Below are 16,609 nucleotides of genomic sequence, written 5' to 3' on the forward strand. Positions count from 1 at the left end.
CTTAGGAATAAGAGAAATAAACGGTTTTATTTTACTGTATTTCTTCTCTAATACTTCCTTTCTTTACCTAGATCCAAGTTTTTGACCTATAGCATTTTCCTGCTTTCTAAAGGAAACTTTTAACATTTCTTGCAAGGCAGGTTTACTGGTGATAAATTCCCTCAATTTTTGTTTGAGAAAGTTTTTATTTATCCTTCATTTTGGAAGGATAACTTCTCTGGGTACAGAATTCTTGGTTGGTGATTCTTTCAACACTAAGTATTTTATTCCACTCTCTTCTTGCTTGCATGGTTTCTGAAGAGAAGTCTAATGTAATTCTTACACTTTCTGCTCTACAGGTAAGGCATTTCCCCCCTTTGGCTTCTTTCAATATTTTTTCTATTTCTTTGATTTTCTGCAGTTTGATTATGATATGCCTAGATGTAGATTTTTTTTGGCATTTATCTTACTTGGTGTTCTCTGAGCTTTGTGCATCTGTAGTTTGGTATTTATCTTTGGTATGGGAAACTCGCAGACACTAGTGCTTCACATATTCTGTTCCTTTTTCTCTTTCTTTCTCCTGGTATTTCCATTATGCATATGTTGTCCCTTTTATACTTGTGCTACTGTTCTTGGATGTTCTGTTCTGTTTTTTTGGTTTTTGGAGGTTTTTTTTGTTTTTTTTCTTTTTTGGATTTCAGTTTTGGGAGTTCCTATGGACATTTCTTTTAAGCTCACTAATTCTTTCCTTGGCTGTGTCCAGTCTACTAATGAGCTCAGCAGATACATTCTTTATTTTTGTTACAGTAATTTTGATTTCTAGCATTTCCTTTTGATTCTTAGAGTCTTCATTTACCTGTTTACATTACCCATTTGTTCTTTCATGTTTTCATTAGAACACTTAGCATATAAATTATAAATTTATGTTGTTTTAAATTTATGGCGATAATTTAACATCTCTGCCATATCTGAGTCTGGTTCTGATGCTTGCTGTCTCTTCAAAATATGTTTTTTTAAAAAAAAATTTAGTGTAATTTTTTGTTTCAAGCCACACAGGATGTACAGGGTAGAAAGAACTGAGATAAATAGGCCTTAGTGTGAGGTTTTATGTTTATCTGGCTAGGGGTTAGGCTGTTTTTACTGTTTGCTGTACCTATAAGTATCTGAAGCTAAACTTTCCTCTGGTGTCCTTGTTTTTGTCTTTCTTGTTGCTTTTGAGTTTCCTTAGAGATTTTAAAAATATCACCTGCTATGTATAGTCCTTTCCATTGTATTGCTCTGTTATTATACAGAAGCCCTATTGATGTGGTGATGAGGTATTAGGAGGAGAAAAAGCAGTTGATCGTCTTATAATTAGGTCTGAGTCTCTTAGTGAGCCTGTGCACCTGGGTTGTGACCTTCATGAGTGCTTCTGTTTTGTTTTTTCATTTTGCCCCTGTTTAAGAGAGACAGGAAGGCTAGAGAATACTCTAGTTGGGATTTCCCTTCTTCCACATGAGTTAGGCTCTGGTACAACAGTTTCTCTTGAAGGCAGGCCTATTAAGAAGAACAGAATATTCTGGTGTATGTTTAAATGTTTGCTTTTCCCTTCCCACTGCTGGAAATACAAAGTGATACTGTTCTAATCTTCTGTGAGAATCTAATAAGGCTCCTGGGGGTAAAACTCACAAAGGGTGGGCCCCTTAAGACTGGGTCCCCTGGAGTTTTTTACTCTCAAACTGTCCACACTGAACCTCCAGCAATTCATTAGTTATAGATTAAGTTTTCTTCCTCTGGTGCTGGTGAGTTTGCTACTCTCGGACTTCCACTCCTGTAGGTCATGATTCTCTGTATCCACCCGATATGGTTTGGGTTTGTGTCCAAATCTCACGTCAAATTGTAATCCCCAATGTTGGAGGAGGGGCCTGGTGGGAGGTGGCTTGATCTTGGGGGTGGATTTCCTCCTTGCGTTTCTCATGATAGTGAGTGAGTTCTCACAAGATTTGGATGTTAAAAGTGTATAGCACCACCCCACTGGCTCTCTTTCTCCTGCTTCTGCCATGTGAGACATGCCTGCTTCCCCTTCACCATCTGCCATAATTGTTTCCTGAGGCTTCCTCAGCCATGCTTCCTGTGCAGCCTGTGGAATCATGAGCCAATTAAACCCCTTTTCTTTATAAATAACCCAGTCTTAGATAGTTCTCAATAGCAGTGTGAGAACAAACTAATACAGAAAATTGGTACAGAGAGTGGGGTATTGCTATAAAGATACATGAAAATGTGGAAGTGACCTTGGAACTGGGTAATGGGCAGATGTTGGAACAGCTTGGAGGGCTCAGAAGACAGGAAGATGAAGAAAAGTATGGAACTTCCTAGAGACTTGTTAAATTTTTGTAACAAAAATGCTAATAGTGATATGGACAACAAAGTCCAGGCTGCCAGGCGCAGTGGCTCACGCCTGTAATCCCAGCACTTTGGGAGGCCATGGCGGGCAGATCACGAGGTCAGGAGATCGAGACCATCCTGGCTAACATGGTGAAACCCCGTCTCTACTAAAAATAAAAAAATCAGCCAGGTGTGGTGGCACGCACCTGTAGTCCCAGCTACTCAGGACAATCACTTGAACCCAGGAGGCGGAGGTTGCAGTGAGCCAAGATCGTGCCACTGCACTCCAGCTTGGGTGACAGAGCATGACTCGGTCTCAAAAATAAAAAATAAAAATAAAAATAAAAAAAATAAAGTTCAGGCTGAGGTTGTCTCAAATGAAGCCTCTGAGGAGCATATTGGGAACTGAAGTAAAGGTCACTCTTGCTACACTGTAGCAAAAAGACTAGTGGCTTGCGCCCCTGATCTGGGGATCTGTGGAACTTTGAACTTGAGAGAGATGATTTAGGGTATCTGGCAGAAGACATTTCTAAGCAGCAAGGCATTCAAGAAGTGCCTTGGCTGCTTCCGACAGCATATGTGCATATGTGTATACAAAGAGATGATCTGAAACTGGAACTTATATTTAAAAGGGAAGCAGAGCATAAAAGTTTAGAAAAGTTGCAGTGGGACCATGTAGTAGAAAAGAAAAACCCATTTTCTGGGGAGGAATTCAAACCAGCTGCAGAAATTTGCATAAGTAAAGAGGAGATGAATGTTAATAGTCAAGACAATGGAGAAAATGTCTTGAAGGCATTTCAGAGACCTTTGTGGCAGCCAAGAGGCCTAGGAGGGAAGAACGATTTCACAGGCCAGGCCCAGGGCCCTGATTCCCTGCCCCACATCAGGATACTGCTGCCTACATCCCAGGGGCTCCAGCTCCAGCCATGGCTAAAAGGGCACCAGATACGTCTCAGGCTGGTGCTCCAGAGGGTGCAAGCCATAAGCCTTGGTGGCTTTCACATGGTGTTAAGCCTGCAGGTACACAGAGGGCAAGAGTTGAGGCTTGGGAGCCTCTGCCTAGATTTCAGAGGATATATGAAAATGTCTGGATGTTCAGGCAGAAGTTTGCTGCAGGAGTAGAGCCCTTATGGACAACCTCTACTAGGGCAGTGCAGAGGGGAAATGTGGGATTGGAGCCCCCACTTACAGTCCCCACTGGGGCACTGCCTAGTGGAGCTGTGAGAAGAGGGCAACTGTTCTACAGACCCCAGGAACCTAGAAAAGCCACAGGTACTCAATGGCAGCTCTTGAGAGCAGCCATGGGAGCTGAGCCCTGCAGAGCCACAGGGGTAGGGCTGCCCAAGGCCTTAAGAGCCCATCCCTTGCATTGGTGTGGCCTGGATGTAAGACATGAAGTCGAAGGAAATTATTTTGGAGCTTTAAGATTTAATGACTATCCTGCTGGGTTTTGGACTTGCATGGGTCCTGTAACCCCTTTGTTTTGGCCAATTTCTCCTATTTGGAATGGGAGTATTAAGTAAGTAACTTGTTTTTTATTTTGCTTGTCTTAGAGAGACTTTGGACTGTGGACTTTTGAGTTAATGCTGAAATGAGTTAAGACTTTGGGGGACTGTTGAGAAATGAGGATTATATTTTGCAATGTGAGGAGGACATGAGATTTGGGAGGGCTTGGGGGTGGAATTATATGGTTTGGATTTGTTTCCCTGCCCAAATCTCATGTCAAATTTTAATTCCCAATTTTCAAGGAGAACCCTGGTGGGGGGGTGATTGAATCATGGGGGCAGATTTCCCCCTTGCTATTCTCATGATAGTGAGTTCTCACAAGATCTGGTTGTTTAAAAGAGTATGGGAAGGTAGCACCTTCCCCTTTGCTCTCTTCCTCCTGTTTCTCCCATGTAAGATGTGCCTGTTTCCCCTTCCCTGTCCACCATGATTATACATTTCCTGAGGCCTCCTCAGAAATGCTTCCTGTACAGCCTGTGAAACTGTGAGTCAGTTTCAACCCCTTTTCTTTATAAATTACCCCATTCCAGGTAGTTCTTCATAGCACTGCAGGAATGGACTAATATACTGCCTGGCTGTCTCTTCTGCTTTGGGGGCAGTGGTTTGCCCTATGAACTCAGTTCTTTGATAAATCTCACAAGAGTTGTTAATTTTCAGTTCGTTCAGCTTTTTTCTGGTTGTACTTGTTGTATGTGAGAGATAACTTCCAAGTTCCATACAAGCTGTACCAAAAACTGGAAGTCCCCAGTGATTCTCTCTGAGTGGTAATATTATGAGTATTTTTTTCCTTTGTACTTTTCTTACTTTCAATCTTTTCTCTCTGAGTGGTAGTATGAATGATTCTGAGTGGTAATATTATGAGTAAATTTTTTTTTTTGTACCTTCCTTACTTTCCATCTTTTCTACAATCCATTTTATAATTAAAAAGTTAAAGTGTTCTTTATAATAGAGAAAAATAAAAACAATGAGTTCAATCTCTATCTGTTGACTTGGAGGAAAATACTCAATGTACTGTTAAGCGAGAAAGGCAAGTTGCAGAGAATAGTATAGCGCCTAAAAAAAAGAATAAAACCTTGAAACATCCTTAAAGTAGAGCTGAGAGCTAAAGCCATCTACCCTCGCAAAGCTTACTGGCTACATTAAAATGGCTTTCCTATTCCATTGTCTTTATTATCATTTTACTATTCCAGGAGATTCTTACTTAGGCAAGTTGTTGTCAAAATTCTCACCTTGCTATTTCCACAATTTTTAAACTGTGTCATGACCTGCCCTAGCTAAATCCTTGTATTGACACACTTTAAATTGCAATAAAATCTGATCTTGACCTCCTTCAAAGAAACTACCAAACTCCATCAAGGTGGTGGCCTCCCTTACCACAGCAAACAATAAATTCAACTTAATCTTATTATCAGGTTATATGTTGTTGGTTTTTTTTGTTGAGATGGAGTCTCGCTGTGTCCATAAGGCTGGAGTACAGTGGTATGATCTTGGCTCACTGCAACCTCTGCATCCTGGGTTCGAGCAATTCTTGTGCCTCAGCCTCTCAAGTAGCTGGGATTACAGGCGTGCACCATCATGCCTGGCTAATTTTTGTATTTTTAGTAGAGATGGAGGTTTCACCGTGTTGGCCAGTCTGGTCTTTAACTCTTGACCTCAAGTGATCCACCTGCCTTGGCGTGCCAAAATGCTGGGATTACAGGCATGAGCCACTGCACCAGTCTCAGGTTGTATTGAGATAATTGGGGAAGTGGCATTTGATAGCCTCTATGCTTGTATGTGTTAATGTGTGCAAGAAGAAAGGTGCAGAAGTAACCACATCAGACTATTAAAGCTGATTGCCTGGTGGGGGAGGTGAATGCTAAATTAATTTTCTTTGTATTATTTCGCTGGTTGTGGTGGATACATGTCCATTTTATAATCCTAGAAGAGGAATTTAATTAAAATTTTTACAAGAGAATTAAGAAATACATGTATTTGCTTGAGGGACTATGAGTCTGTTCACTTTGAGGTTTATAATCCCACAGTGAGCCTTGCTTCATAACTGCGTTTGGGTTCACAAAGAGGCCTCGTTCTTGTGTATAGCAAAATCAGTGTCTAGAAACAGAAAACTTGCTTCCCTGTAGTTGCCAGAGTTAGTTGCCTTGTATTATTCAACTTAGCCCTTACGGAAAGTGCCGCAGAACACAAACACCTTCTTGCATAAAGTGGCTCAGGCATTTGGAACACGTCACTTTCCTTCTATGAAGCCCAATGTCCTAAACAACACCAGGGATGAATACAGTTCACCTGGACCAAGGTTTAGCAATTCTAGCCCTATCAGTCATTATTCCTCACCCTATGCTCTATCATTTTTCATTACTCCCCCCCAAGCAAAACAGATTCACATACTATATGACAGTATATACAAATAAGAACAGAAATTGTACTTTATCTAGTTTGATGCAGGCTCTTACTCAGTAAATTTTCAGAAAAGGATTAGATTTGCCCATTTCTTCAAGAATAAGATTGACTCCTAAAATTCTTGTGGGAAAAACATTTATTCATAAAGGGAGAGTATGTCTGTACCTTTCTGCTAAGTAAACCAAAGATATTTCCCCCAAGTATTACACCACATCACTCTCAATGAAGGTTAAGTCAAGCACAAATGAAGATTGCTGCCTTGTAATGTACGAGACAGAAAAGCCGTTTCAGAGAGAGAGAAAAAAATATTCAGCTTTTCCTGTTATTCCCACTGATGGTGACTTTCTTTTTAGAAGAATGACAATTGCGTGCTGGGTGTATATGCCTGTACCAATGATCTAAATCAAGACAAGTATGGCCTCATATTGTTCCTCAGGAATGAAATAATAGAGATTATTAAAAGCCTAATAGACTAGTGGTTCTCAAACTCGAGTATATATCAGAATCATCTGGAGCGCATGCTCTATTAGGGGGCCCCACCCTTAGAGTTTCTGATTCAGTAGGTCTGGGATGAGGCATGAGAATGTGCATTTCCAATGTTTCCAAGTCATGCTGATGCTGCTAGTTTGGGGACCACACTTTGAGAAACACTGGTTTCAAAACTGTCAACGATTGAAGGGCCCTTAAAAGCCATCTCCAGTCTATTTCTTGACTTTGAGAATCTTTCTGGACGTTTTAATGACATTTAATTTACAAGCAATTTTTTCTAACATACTGCAAACCTTTGACAACACAATAGTATGTCTCAACTACACAGCTTGCAATTACAGGACGACTCACTTATTCTTCACGTTTTATAGAGGAAATCAAAACTCAAATAAGGCTGTGGCAAAATCCAGAATAATCCACACATTTGACTCCCAATTAAGGGCCATGATCCTAATTTCTCATCTGAATAATTATACTTAAAGATAAATAAGCAGCCTTAGAGGGAAAAAGGTCTTTTAAAACCTTTATATTCCTGCTACAGTACATCTGGTTCCAGTATATTCTGGCTATATAATATCTCTAATGGGAAATTTAGAGGTTCATATTTAAAACACCCCATTTTAAGGGTCTGACCTATGAAAATAGTCTGAGAATCATGTTTCTGGTGGCATAACTCAGGCAGATCCAGCTGTGACGTGTGCCAACTCGGGTCCACGTAGCAGACTGACACTAGAGTAAGAGGCCAGGCTTGGATAGGGGGCAGTCAGGCGTCTGTTCCTTCAGGTGGCACTGGTGGTGGCTCTAGACTCTCCACATGGGAAGTGCTTAGGAATTCCAGTCTGGTTGGATATGGAACTGGAGGACTTGAAGATATAATTGCACGCTAAGCATACTCTGTCCAGCACCTATGGAGATGATGGGGTGTAAAAACCTCTTTCTCAGAAAACACTTGGTCTTATCAATGTGTGGGGCAAACATGAACTTGGTCACTACGTATACATATGGCATTATATCTGCTGGGTGGATGATGGCAGTAGTGATAGCTAAGTCAGTAGCCTTTAGGAACCATCAGTAGCTGGGACCTAAGGACCCCATTCTGGCCCTTGCAGAGGACTGTGAAGGAAGAGCCAGAGTAGCGGGGCCCAGCCAAGAAAACTGGGTCTCAGTGGAAAGGCTCACGGGAACTAGAAACTTGAGCCAGGACTTCTCTGTAAGCCCAATTGTGTCAGCAAGTGCCAGGTAAATGGGTGCCTGAAGCTTATCAACAAGATCAGTTCCAGGCCTCACTCACTGAGGGGAGGTGGGGAAGCTCCAAGGAATATGGGGTCTAGAATCAAACAAATCTAACTTCCAAATCAAACTTTTGGTGCACAGCCCTTTGCTCTTCAATCTCTTCTTTGCATTATCTTTATTTGTAAAATGGGAACAAGAACTATGCCTTCCTCACGTTCTTGTAATTGAATAAAATAACGCAATCAGTACATAGCCTGATACGCTTAGATTCCTTCCTCTGTTCCTAAAACACCTTTGACCTTGGAAAGAACTACGCTGATGGGCTCAGCAACTAGAGCTGAACAAGATGGCTGCCACAACGTGGTAAACAGGTCCGCATATGCACATGCTCGGGATGGCCCGCCCCATCCTTAGCAGAAGCTCACGATGGCCTGTCTTCTTGTTAGTGCGTGCTCACTCTGCTGCCACCTCAATTATCACCTGGACTGTTTACCACCAGTCCCACCCGAAGGAGAAGAGACTCCTGTTCTCAATGATCATCCCTGGCTCTCATTTCCATTATAGCCAAAGAGAGTAACACATTCTCCTTGAAGGATTAGAGAACACTCTTCACACAATAGAAATCCTGAACGATGAAGACAGTGGTTTTGAGGGCGTTAGAAACAGCAATGCTTCTGAAGCCAAGGAGAGATTGCAAAGAGCACAAAAAATATAGAAAATACAGAAATAGAAGCAAGCAAAGATGATTGTTTTCTTTGAACTGATACCAAATCATCTCAGTAAGAGAAACTAATATGGGTATACTGTTTCATGGAGGTCTCCAATCCTATTGCAGTTAGCAAATCCGAGAAACCAACCGAGAGTGGAAACTTCTCTTGAACGCTCAGACTACTGGAAATTAACACACGAGTTGACACTTAGAGAGACAAAGAAGTTTCTCAGGACTGTACTCTGTGTGGATCAAATTTCCTTCAAGATTCACAGCAGTATGTGGCATTGGCAAATCCTCATATGTAAAAGCAAGGATCCTGGAGTTCTCCTTAGATCATTCTAAAAAAGGAAGCTTTCACCAACCCAGCAGTGTTGAAGGAAAACTCTCCCATTCTGATCCTATCATCATCACATCACCAGTTTCTTAAGAAAGAATCGGCCGGGCACGGTGGTTCACGTCTGTAATCCCAGCACTTTGGGAGGCCGAGACGGGCAGATCACGAGGTCAGGAGATCGAGACCATCCTGGCTAACAGTGAAACCTTGTATCTACTAAAAATACAATAAATTAGCTGGGCATGGTGGCGGGCACCTGTAGTCCCAGCTATTTGGGAGGTTGAGGCAGGAGAGTGGCGTGAAACGGGTGGCGGGTGGGGGGGGGGGGGGTGGGCCGAGCTTGCAGTGAGCTGAGATCGCGCCACTGCACTCCAGCCTGGGCAATAGTGTGAGACTCCGTCTCAAAAAAAAAAAAAATTGCCCATCTTTGTGCTATTTTTTTGAGAACTTTAAAAAAGATATTGAGACAAATGTTACAATCAAACACAAAGTGTGAGCCTTGAAAAGATCCTGGCTAAAACTAAACAAATACAAGATGATGTTAGGACAATTGGGAAAATGTGACTATGGCTTGTTTCTTAGATATCAGGGAACTATTGTTAATTCCTTTTGGTATGATATAGGACTGTGGTTGGCTACAAGATAGGCTTATTCTTAGATTTGTGCTGAAATACTAGGTGCAAAGTATCATAATGACTGACTGCAACTTATTTTCCAGTGGTTTGGTAAAATAAAACAGGGTAGGGATGAACTATTAATCATTGTTGAATCTCAGGTGGAGGGTATATAGGTGTTCATTGAACCAGTCTTTCGATGGAATATTTTTGAAATCTTTCAAAAATCAAAAGGCATAAATAGCAATACAGATTTTCCAACTAAGAAACAGAATTTAAGGCTGAGCAGGGACTTCACATGGCTTGGCCCATGGCAGCATCTCTTCTGCTGTTTAATAAAGTCATGGGTGCAACAGGCTCCCCTGGTGGACATAGCTGGACCACTTCAAGGAGACTGGCTCTCTCAACCTCTCTCTTTTTTTCCCTATCAATCAATCAAGTGTTCAGTAGCAAGAGCCTGCCCAGCCCTCTGCAGAAAACTGCCACTTCAGGCACAAGGGTTTCAATCCTCTAGAATTCAAAGAAAGAGGCTGCATTTGTCAAGCTAAATTATTTCTTTATTAGGAAAGCACCAACACCACATTCTTCGAAATTACTGGAATTTTATTTGCCTCAGGCTTATGACTTGCAACCAAAGACATTGTGCAAAGAAAGCAAAGATTAAGTACACTTTAGGGAGAAGGAGACGATACACATTGGTAACATAGGAGATCAGGGTGACAAAAGAAGCCATCCAATACACTATATAGATTGCAATATTCAATAGCGCTTTCAACAAAACTTTTTTTTAAATCAAGAGCAAAAAAATTAAGCAATGTTTACAGTAGACATAAATCTTATACAATTCAAAAAGCTTTTGTTCAGATCATAGAGCATAAAATGGAAAAATGTATATGCAGGTGAAATCTAACTACTGTACATTTATCACCTATTAAAGTTGCTTATATGTACCACAGTGTAAAAAAACAATACCGAACAAATAAAAACCTCGAAAATTGCCTGATGAAAAATAAAATAACCAGTGGCTTTTAATGGCTTCTCCTGGTTATCAGTGCTACAAAAGACAAAAATCTTCTCATCTCAACAGGTGATAAAACCAGGCACAATCAAACCGTTACCAAATTAGACCCACCCATAGAAATATACTATCCACCCACATATTTTCCATCAAAAGCTTTTTGTTTGTTTCAATCTGAATCTTTGAGGCCCATTTGGTCACAATATGTTACAAATATTTGTGTATGTGTGTGTTTTTTACACCATGATAGCATATGTTTGTCTGGCACTATCCTAAAGCTAGTTTATAGACGATGATGATATAGAAACAACCCAGTGCCTATATGACAAATGAACTCACTGGGTAGAAATGAGACAGGGGAGGAAGGAATTCAGTTCTACCAAGGAAAAACGTCCATACTGATCACTCATCATCCGTCCCACTTCCTTCTGACTGTTCCTAAAAGTAAAAATAATAAGATAAAATGAAGTAACATCACATGCAAGAAAAAGAAGATATAACAACAAACCATCAAGAGGCCAGTAGGAAAAAATGACGTTTTGGAAACAACCCGCCAAATCTCTTTCCGTGGGAGGACAGAAACACATTAAAGAGGCATCGACAGTCTCTAAGCTGAGAAGTTTTTCTTACTGAAAACCCCAAAGCAAAGCCCACCCTCTAAGCTATTGTTTGTGCCCTTTCACTTTGGCTTGAAAGGTTTATGGCTAATATTTTCTCTTTTTCAGCCCCAGGTTTTAGAAAATTCATGGGAGAAAAAAAAATACCCTGCATAAAAAAATACCCTGCATTTGACATCTCCTAAAGAAAATACAGTATTTTAAATGTATTTGAAAATGCTTGCATCAAGGGTTAAGGCTGGGGTGAGATCATAATTCTGAAATTTTACCAAAATGGTAATGTGTTGAAGGAAAATCAAACTAGGAAAAGGGAAATTTATCTTTCCAGAAAGAAAATAATGTGGGTGCCAGGAAACCATCCTCTGGAAAGTGAATGGATGAAAGGAAGGGTATTTCAAAAGGCAAGGTATTAGGAGCTTCTGCCCACTCTTCTACCTTGCTGCCCAGTCAGACATAGCACACTAGACTGAGTTATGCTACTCGGGTCCGAATTCCACCTCTGCTACGTGATCTGTAGCAAAACATACATAACCTAACCATTTCCATAACATGTTATTTGAGAGTGACATCTATCTCATGATGCCGACATCAGTATTTAATATGCTACCACACAGGGAGGTACCTATTACAAGGCCTGGCTCAATAGATGCTCATTGAATTTTTCAAATATTAAAAATAACACCCCTAGGTACTTAAAAAGTCCTTTGAGTTTTTACATGGTCCCTTAAGTAGCAACTCGAGCCAATAACTCTGACGTCATAACAGTTTTTCTCATTCTTCCATCTAATCTACTGTTATGTACCAGGCACCATGCTGGGTGTGATGCATATAAAATATTAACTGGCTACAGGGAAAACCATATTTATAAGAAAGCATGTGGGAAGAGTAAAAAGGGGGAAAGGGAAGCTTGATTTGGTAGTTTTTCATTTTTGAAGACTATTAAAAAAGCAATAAACAAAGCCCCCAATTCTTTGTTCTAAATCATACAGCTCCGTTCACATCCCTCAATAATGAAATCTCACTAAATCCTGACATTTCCAGTCCTGGGTAATAAAGTGAAAAGGCTGAAGGGGCATGGAAATGCAAGAGGCCAGCAAGCAGGGGAGAGGGCGTCTCCGCCTTCAGTCCCAGTCTGCTACACTTACACGTTCATCCTGCTCCTCATCGCTGTCAAAATCGCTCACTACAGGTTTGGCTTTTCCTCGATTTGGCCTTTTCTTGCCTTTTCCTTTGTCCCGGCCTTTCTCATCTTTTTTATTGAGCTTAATTTTCACCTTGACTGATTTTGCTAAAACCAAAGCAAATGAAATAGACACCAATGAGTAACCACAAGGAAATCTTTGTATAGGTGGTAAGACTATCACCAACCTACAGACAACACAAACATCCCAGAGAGCCCAGAACATTCCCGGTTTATGCCTGTTCTGTGCGGTTCTGTCTAGTCAGCGACCCCTTTCACTTGCCAACCTGTCTCCTTTTGGAAGATAAATGATATAGTCACGCTAAACAGGCAACAAGAGGGACCGAGGTCTCATGGAGGACAGTGGGGCTGGATCCTTTACCTGTCTCCCAATGGCTGACCAAGGATAATGAGGGGAAGTGTTTCCTACTTGTGGAGGTGTTGGGCAATCATTTAATAGAACTTTTACATTAAAAATATAAATAAATGTAAAGAGTTTAAAGGCCAATAATTTTACTATGTAGATAACTCCATTGACTTAAAAAGAAAATTCAAATAGTTCAATAATATTTTTAACATAAAGGTACAAAATGGAAAGTAAAAAGAAAACACTTTTGAATGCTTCCTTTCCCCCATTCCTAGTCTCTTTCCCTATAACTCTCTTTCTGGTAATTATTTCCAGGAAAAAAAATGTCTATGTCCATACCTGCAAGTACATCCATTTCTCTCTGTGTGTGTGTGTGTGTGTGTGTGTGTGTAATTCTACATATTCTATAAAAGTCTCTCTATAGAATATAAAGAATTCAAGTAAGTATATATACACACATACATACTTGAATTCTTTATATAGTTATCCCAAAGGGATCTTTATACATGTCCATATTCTACACTTGGCTGTTTACTCACATATGTGGGATATTTATAGGTAAAGCCTCATACATACCTGCCTAATTCTTTTAAATACCTGAAAATTTTCCATCGTATGGTATACTATAATTTATTTAATCAGTCTCATATGATGAGGGCTGAAGTTTGCTGCTTTTTTTGCTAGTATAAACCCTTTTTTTGCTAGTATAAACCAAAGCTGCTGTGAACCTATTTCAATGTATCTTGGCAGGATTTGAGGGAGGTATGGTGGACATGTCCATATGGTAAATTTCTAACAGTGCTCTGTCAGATTAGCCTTCAGAAAGACTGCACCCATTTCCACCTTCAAAGGACTATTCTGGGGATACCAATGGAAACACTTGGAAGAGTTCAAGGTACAATATCACAAATATAGGTACATATCCCAAGGAACAAAGACAATCTGCTCCATGGTAGCTATTTGGGATAGGTATCCACAGAATACCATTTTTGGTATTTGATGATGAAGGCACTGAAAATGTGGGTCTCTTATTCAAGCCAGCTTTGCTAGACTACCATGTTTGGTGGGTCTCAAGGCATCTAGAAATAGATGTTGTCATAGAGGGAATCCTAGCTCCAGAAGGAATCTTAGAGATGAGGGTGTTTGTGTCAGACTTCTTTTGTGAAGTAGAGGGACCCACAAAATATTTCCAAAACTAAAATCTCCCACAGAAACATAAGCTAACAGAAGAGATGAGAGCTGTGCTGTTTTGAACTCAAGTGTGGTGGTAGCATTTGCCTTTCCTCCATCCCAAATCCTAGTACACAAAATAGTACTCCTAGCCAAGGCTTCTATCTATTATACCCACTGTCTGCTGCTTAACAGGCTATAAGGTGGGGGCCCTTTGCTTTGGGTGGAGTAACTTAGGAGAAGAAGAGACTGGAGATGAAAAGGCCTACCTACTAATGAAAATGGAAAGATGTAGGACGTCTAAAGAAATAGATGAAAGAAGCCAGTCATAATGGGCATTTCTAAACAGTGTGGGAAGACAAAGTGAAATATGTCCATTTATACAGGTGTGGGCTCTGCCTGACACAGGAGTATGGGAAATGAATGGGCAGAAGACAGGCAATAGGGGTAAGAAAATGTATCCTTGAGAGCATTATCTAAATGTGCCTTGGAGTGTGGCGCACTCTAATGCTGTCAGGCATGCGTCAGTGGATATGTCTCTCCAAAAAACCCACCTGACAGACTATGGACAAGCAGGCTAATAAACTGGACCATTAGGTGAGCCCTATAAACAGCTTCCTAAGGTTTTATGGTACAACCATATGCACCTATGAAAAGTTCTAGCTACCAAGTGTGGTGGACAGAATATCATCTCCTCACAAGATGTCCATATCCTAATCCAAGAACCTCTGAATATGTTATATTACATGGCAAAAGGGATTTTAGACTGTTAATTGTCTGACCTTGAGATGGGGAAATTATAGTGGATTATCCAGGTGGGCCCAATCTAATCATCTGCATCCTTAAAAGTGGAAGAGGAAGAAGCAAAAGAGAGATTCATGGAGACACAACATGAGAAGGACTGTACCTGTCATTGCTGGCTTTAAAGTTGGAACAAGGGGTAGGGGTGGGGAGGCAATGAGCCAAAGAACACTGTTGGGAACAGCCTTCCACTGGCAGCCAGCAAGAAAGTGGGAACTTTGTTTCTACAAACACAAGAAATTGAACTCTGCTAAGAACCAGGATGAACAAGGAAATGGGATTCCCATCTAGAGCATCCAGAAAGGAATGCAGGCTGCTGACACATTGATCTTAGTCCAGGGAGACTCATGCTGAATCTGTGACCCACAAAAGGTAATAAGTTTGTGTTGTATTAAAGTCACTAAGTTTGTGGTAATTTGTTATAGCAGCAATAGAAAATTAATATACCAAGGCTTGAGAAATTAAACTAAATTGATGGATGGGGTAAGAGAGCAGCTCTTTGAAAACAGATTAGAAATCTGGCTCTAAAATAATGAAATATATAGCTAAAATAGATGATGCAGATGTATTCAAATGCTAGAACAAAGGAATAACTACATGAATTTGGGACAGTTTAAATTCATAACAAATAAAAGGCAGAATCACTAACTAGAATATAGATACTAGAAAATGATGTTGGGAAAGAGTCGCTTATGTATGTTGAGGGCAAGAATGGAAACTCCATTCTCTGTGGCAATGTGTACACATCACATACATTTTACATCTTTTCAATAATCTATGGGTAAAATGCTCAGGACAGCATTATTGGGAAACAGCCTGATTAACAGAGTATAATTAACACGTTTCAGTACATTCACATTCATTAATGAATGTTAACATTCACATTCATTAATGAATGTTAATATATATTATACATATTAATATATGTTGCTGTAGAAAAACCCTCATTGCCATGGAAAGTGTTCATAATAAGTACAAAAATCATTATATCTTCCAAATCATCTGTATTAACATGTAATTAGAAACCTAATAATTTTTTAAAAGCATGTCTATACTTTTAATATATTTTAAAAGGTAAAAAATGTGTAATCGTATATCTCTACATACATGTAATATTTTGAGACGTATTTTGAGACGTTACCTTTTTTTCTACACATAAATTTGTTTATAAAAACATAGCACACTGTTTTGTGGCATGATTTTTGTACTTATTATGAATATATTGATCAGGCTTGTCTCAAACTGGTGACTTCAAGTGATCCAGCCACCTCAGCTTCCCAAAGTGCTAGGATTACAGGCATGAGCCACCGGGCTCAGCTTATACCGTAAAACATAGCAGACAATAACTACTAGGTTTTAGTACTTTGAGAGGTATAGGGTGAAGACACACATAGGAAAGAAGAAATTTTATGTTTTAAAATATTTATTATATTTAAAATTTTTTTTTAGATAGAGTTTTGTTCTGTTGCCCAGGCTGGAGGGCAGCAGTATGATCATAGCTTACTGCAGCCTTGAACACCTAGACTAAGCAATCCTCCTGCCTCAGCTTCCTGAGTAGCTGGGACTATAGACACGTGCCACCACACTTGGCTATTTCTTTTTACAAAAATTTTTGTAGAGATAGATAGGGTCTTGCTATGTTATCCAGGCTGGTCTTGAACTCCTAGCCTCAAGCTATCCTTCTGCCTCAGCCTCCCAGAGTGCTCGGATTATAGCTGTGAGCCAACATGCCTCACTAAGAAGAAATTTTCAACTTCTGACAGCACCCTTAACCTTTGGAATATTTGGGTTATCAGTCAGGACTGGAACTAGGGTAAAACAATGG

General features: G+C 40.1%; 1 protein-coding gene across 14 annotated transcripts in view; it reads right to left on the minus strand.

Annotated features, from left to right (window-relative positions):
• Positions 1 to 10,213: 10,213 nt before the first annotated feature.
• Positions 10,214 to 16,609, minus strand: part of SMARCA2 (SWI/SNF related BAF chromatin remodeling complex subunit ATPase 2) — a 213,165-nt gene continuing 206,769 nt past the window's right edge. For 12 of the 14 annotated variants that reach the window (XM_055351083.2, XM_031014359.3, XM_031014354.3 and 9 more), the window contains 2 exons: positions 12,412 to 12,554; positions 10,214 to 11,087 (listed from right to left, as the gene is read on the minus strand). In XM_055351083.2, the coding sequence (XP_055207058.1) occupies positions 11,052 to 11,087; positions 12,412 to 12,554 (179 nt within the window). In that variant the 3' untranslated portion in view covers positions 10,214 to 11,051. The remainder of the gene's footprint in view (positions 11,088 to 12,411; positions 12,555 to 16,609) is intronic. The other 2 variants (XM_055351086.2, XM_055351085.2) reach the window with 1 other exon arrangement.

Source organism: Gorilla gorilla, chromosome 13 (assembly GCF_029281585.2).
Source record: "Gorilla gorilla gorilla isolate KB3781 chromosome 13, NHGRI_mGorGor1-v2.1_pri, whole genome shotgun sequence".
NCBI classification, from domain to species: Eukaryota; Metazoa; Chordata; class Mammalia; order Primates; family Hominidae; genus Gorilla; species Gorilla gorilla.